Source organism: Aegilops tauschii, chromosome 5 (assembly GCF_002575655.3).
Source record: "Aegilops tauschii subsp. strangulata cultivar AL8/78 chromosome 5, Aet v6.0, whole genome shotgun sequence".
Classification (NCBI taxonomy): domain Eukaryota; kingdom Viridiplantae; phylum Streptophyta; class Magnoliopsida; order Poales; family Poaceae; genus Aegilops; species Aegilops tauschii.
The window spans coordinates 449,034,219-449,046,624 of NC_053039.3; the positions used below are offsets into that span (position 1 = coordinate 449,034,219).

Below are 12,406 nucleotides of genomic sequence, written 5' to 3' on the forward strand. Positions count from 1 at the left end.
AATAAGCACAACACTAGCTTCATATTTCTAGCTTTTGCAATATCATGTTCCATGATTATAATTGTGTCATCAGCGTATTGTAGTATGGACACTCCTCATCCACAAGATGTGGAACCAGTCCGTCTAGTTGGCTGTTTTCTTTAGCCCGACCGATAAGGACTGCCAGCATATCCGCTACTATGTTGAACAGAATGAGAGACATCGAGTCTCCCTGTCTTAATCTTGTATGGGTCTGGAAATAATGACCCATGTCATCATTCACCTTGATCCTAACACTGCCTTTCTGAATAAAAGAATCCACCTGTTTCCGCCAAGCTTCATTGAACCCCTTCATACGTAAAGCTTGTTAAAGGAAGGGCCATTTAACCTTGTCATGCGTTTTTTTGAAATCCACTTTGAAAATAACCCCTTCTAGTTTCTTCGAATGAATTTCGTGAAGGATCATGTAGGACCACAACCCTTTCTAGGATGTGTCTTCCAGGCATGAAAGTAGTCTGAATTGGTTGTACAACTGATGGTGTGACTGTGACTGGGTTTTACCATCTCCATTAGAGAACTATATGATCTCTTAGATGCCACACACACCAAAGTGTGAGCATGACAAGGTCCCGTTAAGCCGGGTTGATGTTTGACACAAAGAGGAGCAGCCAGTTAGGCCCCGAGAATCTGAACTTCCTCTCTTCCGGCAGATAACATACATCTCTCAGCTCCATCAAGCTTTTGCCTTTGCCTTTGTGCATTCCACAGCTACATGATAACAAGATTCACCAGTCATCCCACGCACATCACATATGTTATCAATAATGAGCAGTGGCAGATCTAGAAATTGAAGTTAGCCAGGGAAAACATTTTAGGTGTATTTTTTTTTTGCATACTAATACAAGTCTACACAATCAAAATTCATGGCATTCAACTACCGAAGATATTCCTGCAAAAAACAAACACTACCAAAAATATGAAAAAACACAAAAAATTCTTAGAAGCTACTAACATATATTATTGTCGTTTTAAATGTTCGCTTGATGCCTAAATATGATCCCGCATTTCCAAGCGAGAAAAACTTTAACGTATTATCACAAGTGTGAATGTATGATCACAACTGTATATTTTGATAAGATGGTATGGAGTGACCTACAAAATGGAAGTGGATACTAAATTTGCGTGTCTTCTTTTATTTATTTTTCCACATTGTACGCATCAAATTCAAACATGGTGTGACACAAAAATTTGGAAACAGAGGAAAATCAGCGGGAAGAAAGAATTACCGCTGGTGGTTTTTCTCTAAAAAAACTGCTAGGGTTGAGGATGGCAAGGCAACGGTGGAGGCAGCCGTTCCCGTGGAGATGTGAGGAGGAGCAGTGCGTCGAGTGGAGGGGGCGTGGCAGGATGGAGCTCGACGACTTGGGGTTGGCAGGGGCTTCCCTGCTTCACCACCAATGACCCAGGGCGGCTGCCCCTGGTTGGCCCTGTGGTCAAGACCAAAAGGACAACTAAAAATGCTGACTATTCCCACCAGGAATTAGCCCTCTTCTGATCATTCTTATTTTCTTGGGCATATGGTCATGTCCAAGAAAATTAAAACTAACTGAAAAGTTCACATTTCAAATATAATACAGTACATTGGAACCCAGCAGTCAACACAACACACATCAGACATTGGCGCCAGCTTCAAAATGTGACATGCCACTTTCACAGGAAAATAATAATAAAAGGTGGCTTCACAACAGGATTGATTCTAGACATGTACTCATATGCCCAAGAGGCGAGAAGTACAAGAAGCGGAAGTCACCATCTGAGATGCCGAAAATCAAACAGGCCAATGTTCAGAAAGAATAGATTGCTAGGAACATCAACAATCGCATGTATCCATCTCAGGGGCAGCCCTATATACTAACAATTATTAGGAATTTAGGATATCATGACCACCCAAAAGATCAATTGGTATCTCATTGAGCAATCACATACGTAAATGGATCCACTTCCAGGTCATATAAGCATTCTTGGCCACTACTTGAAACAGGTCAGTATGGCAGCAATTAGTCTCCAACAAGTGCCAACTTGCCATGATAGATTGATAGCTACAACTGCACAGCATGATGCCTCTCTCCCCTCTCACCTATAAATCTATCAGCTTACCACCACCATCTCAGCATCACTTCATCCACAAGCCAACCACTACAGCACCTGCTACAAAAGTTTCTCTGAACTATTAGCCAAGAAACAAGGAGAATCAGTCATGGTCAGTGCCAAGAGGCGTGCCCAACTAGCAAACAAGCGGCAATGGGGAGGAAGAGGATCGCCCAGACTACAACGGCAAAACGAGCCACCGAGGAGTGCCGCACAATGACCCTAGTAGTGGTGAAGGGACACTGCACGGTATGCACCGCTGATGGGAGCTGATTTGAGGTGCCACTGAAGTACCTCAGCACAGCGGTCTTCAGCGAGCTCCTGATCATTTAGTTCACCATGTGCTTGCTCAGGAGATATGCCTCCACGGAGTTAGTGATGGAGTTCCTGAGCTCCATTGCCCGGCCGTGCTTCTTTGATGGCAGTGTGGTGGTGCCACACGTAGGGTTTGGCCAGTATGTAGCTGTTTGTTAGCTTCTGAAGAATGGCAGCCAGCTAGTATCCTTGTTCCAGGCACCATTTTTTCAATGGAAGATGTAAATACGAAGATTTGTGACGGAATTTGCAAAATGTACAGTTCAACTGTCTGTTTCAGAGTGGTATGCAGTGACAAAGTTTGGTAGCACAACAATATTTGTGTGTTAACAAATTGAGTCAAGGCGTACACCTAGAAACTAAAACTGTTCTGCGCATGTTTAATTTTTGAAGAATGAGACGGGTGCTTTGCCTATTAGTGAAGAGAAAAGCCAACGCTGATACATTCAAGTACGCATAGCATATGATCAGGTGAAAGAAAACTTCCATTAAACAGCAAGCTCAGCTGAATAATTAAAGGACACCTGCACATTTAGCAACTATATGAAAAATAAAGTTATGAAATATAACTCTCAAAACAGAGCAACTTTTTTTGTTTCTTTCCGACTTGTGTGAAAACGGGGGAAGCAGCAGCGGAATGCAAACCACATGAGATGCTGGACTGGAGACTGGAGACTAGTCATGCGGCGACCAAACATTTGGCCCTGATTCTTCCGTAACCTGAGTCACAGAACAGATCATGGAGTTAAGTGACATGAGCAGGGGGGATACAAGAGAAATTAGTAGTTAGCAGTATAAGGAATGTTTCTTCTTAAAATAGATATTATCAACATTTATATGTTACTGGAGAACTGAACACCCCTGAATCCATACAACTTTGAATAAGGCAGCCGGCAGCCTGCAAATACCTCAATGACAATTGTGCCAGCACAGATTTGGCATGTGTTTGCTATTAATCTTCAACCACATTTGGAACCATGGGTAGCAGGCTTGCTTGCAGGCTTGGAAGATCAAACACTTGTGGAACAAACATTCAAGACATTTGTTAATCAATGTCAACTGGTTCATGTCAGCATGTGAACATCTGTATGTACCATCATCAGAAAATGAAGAGAGGCAAAATATATAGGTGTATTGTGCATGAAGAAAGCAGGTAATACAACACGACAAACGTAACATACAGACTGTTAATAATAGAACAGGGTGTAGTTTGATGGCAACTACTTATATATTACTACGACTTAAGACATGCTCGGTCGCTGACAAGTACCATATAATACATACATTAGTAGTCGTTTTTGTTCTTGGCCCAAAAACAATGATGCAGCAACCTACATAAGGAACAAAGACAGCCAAGGATCCATCAATGACTCTCCTGGCTCCTTCGTGTTACTTGCAGCTAGTTAGCCAACTATATCAATCGAGCTTTTACTTCGTTGGGCCAGTCGGTGGACGTGAAATTGCAGCGGCGTTGGCAAGGTCAATGTGCTCTTGAACGAACTTGTCCAAGGTTTTCCTGTGGTACATGAAGGCCATGAAGTTGTACTCATATATCGCCATAGGGTTTCCCTCCAAGATGATCTTTTCACTGAGTTCGATGAAAAGGTCGAGCTGGTCATGCACGATGAGGCTCTGTGCAGCGAGAGCGACCTCAAGGAAGAACTCCGCAGGCGCAGACGCAGGCAGCTGCAGGGTCATCAGTGTGCGGAAGAGATCATTTCCGTGGAGTCCGGCGAGTTGGCCAGCAGGGGAGACGCGGCGGCGGCTGCCTTTATGGTGGCCTTTAGGGTGACACGTGGCTTGGAGGCGAGCGGTGAGGTTGTCCACTGTCCTTGTGAAGTTGTCAAGTGTGTCAACCATGCCAAGCAAGTTTTCCAACGCCACTTTGAGCCAGTCGGCGAAGGTGGCGTCGGAGACGCAACACGCCATGGCGCCGTCTAGCACCCGCCAGAGGCGTCCCAGAGCGCCCGCCTGCGCATGGGAGTCCCTGGCCACCTGGAGAAGGCGATCGGTGCTCACAAGAATTGCCTCCATGTCAATGGCCGGCCACACTATTGACTTGAGTGAATCTTCTCGGTCAGTCTTGCTGTGAATGTAGAGTAGATATAGAGGGGTTAACAATCACACATGGTTCTCCATTTAACAAACATCAACCCAGAAAGAATGATTCACAGGAAAAAGCATGGCAATTCCAGGCATGAATTTACAGAAAAGAGGCCAAAGTTACAACTTCACAAAAGCTAGAAAAGTTCATGAATTTCAGGCATGAAACTTATGGCGTCAAAAAAGATGGCAAATAGCCGACGCACAAATCTGTCCGTTGCTGTTTCAGATTGGATAATTAATGATTAACAGATTCCACTATGAAACTGAGCCAAAGAACATGAACTTTACAGGATGAACTAGCATTAACTGAACCCTGAAAAATATCCCAAAATTAGTGTGTATTGAGCTAGTTGCATATACTAGGAATAATAATAATAAATTGCCTGAAAGCTGCACAAGAATAAAGCAACCAAATCACACCTGGATTTAGAATTTAATGGAGATGCGGGCGGAGGGGCTGTCCGGCGGTGAGTGGCGGAGTTCGTGCAGCCGCCGTTAGGGCGCGTACGGCAGAAGAAGCGGTGAGGCGTCAGACGGGTGGCGAGCGAGGCGGATACATACCGACGGTGAGGAAAACGCGGGCGCGACGGGCGGCCATCCGGGAAGAGAGGCGGCGGCGGCGGCCGGCACTCCGATGACGCGGGGGCAGGCGGAGGCGGCGGACTGAAGACTGGTGGTTTGATTGTTTGGGTCGGGCTCTCCTGCTGGGATCCCTGCACGCACTATCGTGCAGGGTCAACCAGCGGACAACACGTGGCCCGGTGGACCCCACCACTTAATAAATAGATTTGTTTTGTTTAATTTGCTGAAAAGTCCTTCGCCTTGCCTTATCCGTCACGGACGCTTCGAGCTAGTACAACCATTATTTCACTGAACTGAGCTCCGTGAATGAGAGAGATAGAGAGTTCCAGAAATTGAAGCTCCGCCGTCCGACGATGTCGTGCTCGTGGCGAGCGACAGAGGGAGCAGCCGCGGCTGCCGCTGCCTGACTCCGGCTCGCCCAAGCCCCGGCCAAGGCTGGAGCAGCTGCAGTGGCATGCCGCCGTTCCCCTCCTAGACTGACCAGATCCCTTGGAGAAGGTGGGGAACTGCAGGGGCATGCGGCCGCCTGGGTGCAGCGCTGCTTCGCCGGGATGCTGTAAGAGGCCGTGCAGGCTAGGGGTGGAAATTGGTAGCGGATAATCCGAAATATCTGATATTCGTATCCGAGAAAATGCCTATTCATATCCGAAACATTCGCATCCGAACCAAAATGGAAATGGAAATTATCCGTATCCGAATTTATTAAACAAAAATAAAATAAAATATGATAGGACATTTTGACACAAATATGGATATGGAAGTGGACATATCCGTATCCGGAAAAGATTATGGGAGATAATTTTCAAAATTCTAGCCCCAATATTCCAATTATCCAACATAAAAGCCAAATAAGTGGTCAAATTTTACTCTTTGTATGATTAAACTTAGAAATTATTATGCATTACAATACATTTATTCATAAACCTATTTATCATTGACTTATTGTATGTCACAAGTCGATTATTTCATATCACATAGCTATTGACTAATTTACTTAAGCAATATGTCGATATTATTCGTATCCGTTCCGAATCAAGAAAACATCCGATACGTATCCGTATTCGAATAACATCCGAGCCGCATCCGTATTTGATAACATCCATATTCGGATTCGTATTTGTTTTGAAAATATGATAATGGAAGTGGTAAGAGCATTATCCGATCCGCATCCGATCCGTTTCCACCCCTAGTGCAGGCGCACACCAAGACGGGAGCCCGATGCACACTCGCCGGACAGAGGTTGGTGGTAGCTGATTTCTTCATCTATCCTTTACTAGTAGCTAGCTTTCGATGGCTTCAAACTAGTACAGGGGCTATCCAATTAATTACTAGTATGTTGCTCAGATAACCATTAATCTGAGATTAAACTAGCTTTCAATGACTTCAAACTAGGCAGCGTCATGTAGCTATGTTCTCTGTTTTTAGTGACACAACAGTCACAGAAATCTCAAATTGGTGAAAGATCCTTGTGGATGGAACCACGGAGAAATAACCAGCAACTAATCAGTGCACCTATATATCTCCATTTAGAATAAATCTGTTATACATCTCACACCAAAAGGAATAGTAAGATAAACTATTACATGGGGACGTAATTGTTTTGTAGAGCAATCCTGAGAAGCAAAGTTTATATAGAGCTATTTAAAAGTGCTATCTTGTCCATGGCTTGATTGGCTACCCAAGTCCTGAAATAAAAAAAGGAACGATTTCGTGTGAGAAATAAACTTGAGAGTCTGACTTGTAAGTGAAACAATACCTTAGTCGGCAGCTGGTCATTTTGATATGCTGGCCATTCCGAGTTCGGTATCAATAAAGAACTCTACATACAGTTTAAAGTTAATGGAAGTGAATGACCTATGCATGTTCATCTTAATTTTTAACGACTAACTAAGTAAATATACCTGACTTGGTTGAGTGCCATAATAGAAATATGGTTGCTGTGGTTGCAAGCCGAGTAACTGCTGAAAAGAAGTAGCATCTGCCTGCGGTAGTTGAGGCAAGCCTTGCTGCAATACTTGCAAATTATAACTCTGTGGCTGTGGCACTAGTGTCATAGTCTGAGGAAGTAGATGCAAATTGTAGTCTTCTTCCTGTGGTTGCGGAGGCGTAGCACGCGGCAATACTTGCAAATTGGAGTTTGTAGCTTGTGGTTGCAGAGGCATAGCGCGTGGAAATACTTGCGAATTGTATTTCGTAGCTTGTGGGTTCGGAGGCAGAGCGTGCGACAATACTTGCGAATTGTAGTTCACAGCATGTGGTATTGAAGGCATAGTGTGCGACGATACTTGCAAACTGTAGTTCGTAGCATGTGGTACTAGAGGCAAGGCACTCTGCAGTACTTGCAAGTTGGTGTACTGATTTGACATGGTGAAGCTAGGATTTGCTTCAGTCGAGAAGAAGCACAATCACCATTCCTATTCTTGCATGTTGTTACTTGACCCATTTGGAAAAGAAATTGTTAGATCTATTTGAATAAGATGAGCAGATAATTATGTACCCATTTCTTGAGCTATACCATACCTTTCTTCTGTGTATTCTTTTTGTTTAGTTCCAATCCAGATTTAATCCTCTTACTGCTATTTCCTTTTTCTTTTCTCCTTATTCCTTTTGCTTGGACAACGTTCTCATTGTTGCATTCAACTGGCTGTTTCTCAGCTTGTTCATGATTTGATGGTATATCTTTCGACTGGTTGCTTTCGTGTAAAATTTGGTCCACCTTTTCCATTAGTTCTATTGACATACTTTGCAGTAGTGCATATGCCTCTTTGTTTGCCGCTGCTTTGCTCAAAATGCTATTGTAAGTGCGACATAGTGATCCATACTGCCTAGCTAGCACAACTCTAGCATCTTCATCATCGGCGCACTTTTGAATTGCATATGATGGCCCTGATTTTGCTTGCCCTGTCCATCTTTTCAAGATATATTATGGTGCCAACTCCTTAATATTGTTGTGGTCCAACACCTTCAATGCATGACGACACAAGACCCCAATAAATTCAAACTTTTTGCATGAGCAGGAAACTTTTGATCCATCGTGATCAAATTTCACTGTATGACTATTTTGGCTAGCTGAATGGGTAACCTTGAATTCAGAAATAGAGGCAGTATGGCCACTTTCATACACACAATATCCCATTACCATGTCAAATTCTTCTTTAAATATCTCGAACATAGCAGGTGTATATACTTTGGAAGTTTGAATCAACATCTGCACATGTGGCACTTTTGGTGATGTTTGACTCGCATAGAAATCACTTTCCACTTCAGCATACCTTCTATCATCCACAACCCTCTCATAGTGCTTGAAGAAATCTAATAAATCAAGGCGAACATGCAAGTATCGATTCAATAGTGCATTCATACTCTCGCTTCTTTGCATAGATTTCATATCTGCACAAAAGGTCTGTCGACCATAAACCAAAGCCCACTTCTCCTTGTTCTGGAATAATCTATGTAGCCAGTCATTGTCTTCCAAATTATATTTCACTAGCATATCATTCCAACCTGCTAAGAAATCATCAACTTCTTCAAAATCATAAACACACTTGCCAAAATCTTTCTTAAATGTCTTCGAACCTTGGAAAACATGACTCAAATGTTTTGCAGCATTCTGATACATGTGCCACACACATAGACGATGTATTGAATTGGTAAAAACCTTGTCAATGGCACTAATAATGGCAGGACATTGGTCGGTCAATATTGTTTTTGGTTGTTTTCCTGACATAGCCCTTTTAAATGTTTCGAATAACCATTCAAACGTATCAGCTGTTTCATCATACAATAATGCAGCTCCAAAAACCACTGTTTGTTTATGATGGTTGACACCAACAAAAGGGGCAAATGGTCTTCCATAACTATTTGTCTTAAAGGTTGTGTCAAAGCATACCACATCACCAAAGTAGTGATAATCTAATATTGATCTTGCATCTGCCCAGAATATATTGGTCATCATATCCTCTTCATCTACTTGTATTGCATAAAAAAAGGAAGGATTTTCCATTTGCTTCTCCTCTAGGTATTGAAGAATGGCACCTGTATCTCCTCCTTGGATTGATTGCATACGCTTTGATCGGAGATAATTTTTATAATCTTTGTGACCGAAGCAAAGACTTTTTCGGCCCCCTGCTTGCCTACTCATCACTTCATGACCAGATTTTGGTCTAATACCCGAATCATTCAATATGTCAATCTGGGCCTTCTGAGCTTCTATAATTCTTATTTGGGATCGAAGTAGATGGGCTTTGCTTGGAGTTACGAGTTCATGATTATGGGCATCCTCCAAGCTGCTTACAACATATTTTCCACTAGCACTTATTTTGATGGTCATCTCTGCCAGACAGCCAACTCTTGTATCTGCTCGCTTCCGCTGGCACTATTCCTTGCTCTTCTCCTTGAAACCTGCCTTTGAGCATACAAATTTCTTTGTTCGAATAACATTCGTTGAGGATTTATCATGCCAAAATTTCCTGACACTGAAACCAACATGTCCTGCATACGCATTATAAAACTCATATGCTATATCTTCATTCTCAAATTCCATTCCTATCTCTAGTTTTAACCTTTTGTGTAATAATCATCTGTGTTTCGACCTGCCTCTCCCACATTAGTGGTCTCATGATCTACACAACATAAAAATATCATATACTAATTAGTTCATGGACGACACATTTTTGTAAAAACAAAACACGATATTCAGAGTCTTGTTGTAGTGAAACCTGAACAGCACTTGAAGATGGGACAACATATTTTGCCAAATATCACACTGTATTCATAGGAGCATTAGCCAAACATTGTCTTTTTTCTTAGATACAATAATCTCTATCATTACAATCGGCAAAGAAGACACAAGAAACAGACCTATGGAAGATGAAGTACGAGGAGCTAAGTCCCAAGGATTAATTTGCATGTCATAGATTAAGTTGTTCCTTTGTTTCTGTTTAATCTTGTTTCCTCCTTATGATGAGATTGTTGATAATTTGCAGATTCAAGACACAACAACAAACCTATGGATGATGAAGTGGCGGGAGCTCCTTCCATGCCGAAGAACACCGTAGATGCTGGTCCACGTGAGAGGACAATTCTCTATCGATCCTGATCTATTCCTGTGTGATCCACAATGGAGTAGATAGATAGGAGAAAGGATGTTAGAGATTTTGGCGGCAATCTGTTGATACGTGGGAGAAAGAAATGTAGTTTTACTGATTTTCTGTAATTAGAGAGATACGGGCTGGTTGTTTTAGTGGTGGGGTCCACCAGGCCACCTGTTGACCGCTGGTTGGCCCTGCACGATAGTGCGTGCAGGGATCCCAGCAGGAGAGCCCGACCCGGTTAAAAAAAATTAATGAGAAGGTTACCATCCATCCAGTCAAGCAGAACACACCAGAGGACACAGGAGGGAACCACTTTTTCTTTTCTCGAGTGAGGGAACCATTGTTTCAACGCAAAACAACAACAACAACAACAACAACAACAACAACAACAACAACAACAACAACAACAACAACAACAACAACAACAACAACAACAACAACAACAACAACAACAACAACAACAACGACGACGACGACGACAACAAAAGACCATGAAAAGAAATATATAGACAAAGGCTTGGAGTGCAGGAGGTCATTGGGGCTTTCACTTGCTGACATCCTCCATTGCTAATAAGATCCATTTGCTAAAGAGTTCTGTCGCACCATCGCCGTGAAGTTTTACAAGTCAAAGAAAGTATATGTCATGAATGAAGGAGCATGTATAGATGTGGTGCCTTGCTGGAGAATATACAGAGGAAGCATGAAAGTGTGGGAGGTCATTCAAAGCCTCCCAAGCAGTCGCCGACGGAAGAGGAGACTAGATCCGTTTGTCGAAGAGTTGTTGTCGCACCATCACGATGAATCTTTTAGAGTTGATGAAAGCAGTTTCGTGAATGACAAGCGTGTATCGATGTGGTGCATCGATGAAGACCACCAAACCCACATGCATGCAACCATCAACCTTGCGCAAGACTTTTGGCCATCCTACACATGCCTTCGCCCCTGCGAGAGATAGCGAACACTTGATGACTTCTACACAACAAGACCTCACATTCCTCACAACGACATCGAAGCGCACATCACCATAATGTGAGGAAGCAAGAGGACACATTTCTCGATAGCTTGGTAGTGGTCGCAGCCACACTGAACGAAAACATGTGGGTTTGGTGGTCTTCTATAGAAGGTCTTCTATATTGAAACTGCTTCGCCACCCTAAGCACCGCTGCCAAAAAACCAGAAGCTTATCTAGGAGTAGGGCACAAGGCACGTGGTTCCCTGCCCCTTCACTACTAGAGCAGCAGGTGGAGGAAGCAGGGGCATGTTGGCTCATCGTCAATGGTGGACGGTGGGCCCCCTGTTGCCTCCACAGAAGCATATAAGGGCATCCACACCGCGTAGCCAAATAATGTTGCCATATGTTTATTTGGCGTTTGGCATCGTGCCCATCATTGTGCACCTTGCTGCCAAAGCTAAGGGAGAGTAAATAAAAGACTAAAAAAATTATTTAAGGTGGCATTTTCCATGGAGAAACCACCCTCAAGTCAAGTGAGTATGGGATCTCCTACTACTGGTATGACGCTAATTAAGCTTGTAAACATGGAAACCAGAGTAGCTGCATGCTCCGATGCTAAATTGGGCTGGACAATAAAAACATTTGATTTGCATTTCACACTCCTCTTGCATGGGTGGAGTAGATAATAAGTTGGGGGAGAGAATTTTTTATACTAATTTGTGCCAAAATCAAGCCCATGTTGCAAGTGATCAGAAAGTGCCTGTACCAGAGATAATTATGAAATTTGGCACCCAAGCCATATGTTGTTCTGTGTCAGAGATTTGGCTTTGGTCACATTGTGGATGCCCTAAGAGAGACGGCCACATTTCTATTCCTACCCGAACTTACTTTCATGGGGTACTGCTATATCTCCTGTATTATGAGCACTAGTATTAGTCATATGGGCCAGCCTGGTGGGTGCCTTGTGCTATCTATTATTTTCTTCTATTGTGTTCTTTCAGATTTTTTTCTTTCATTTTTTCACTTTATTGTTAACGTTCTATTTTTGTTTCTATCTCTTATTCTTACTTCCCTTTTAATGATTTATTGTTGGCTTTATTGTCATTTTGTAAATAACGGGAAAAAATCTTAAATAGACAAACTTTTTAAAATTGTGTATCTAAATTCTAAGCCTATTTTTTTCATTTTATTATCACTATTTTGATAGTAATTTTCTGTTTTTTTTTGGGTA

The 12,406-nt window shown here is 42.6% G+C and overlaps 1 protein-coding gene across 1 annotated transcript; it reads right to left on the reverse strand.

The window, feature by feature from the left end:
• Window positions 1–7,723: 7,723 nt before the first annotated feature.
• On the reverse strand, window positions 7,724–9,082 carry LOC141022987 (protein FAR1-RELATED SEQUENCE 5-like). The gene has a single exon (XM_073499279.1). The coding sequence runs from the start codon at window positions 9,080–9,082 to the stop codon at window positions 8,054–8,056; it is 1,029 nt and encodes a 342-aa protein (XP_073355380.1). The 3' UTR covers window positions 7,724–8,053.
• Window positions 9,083–12,406: the final 3,324 nt, after the last annotated feature.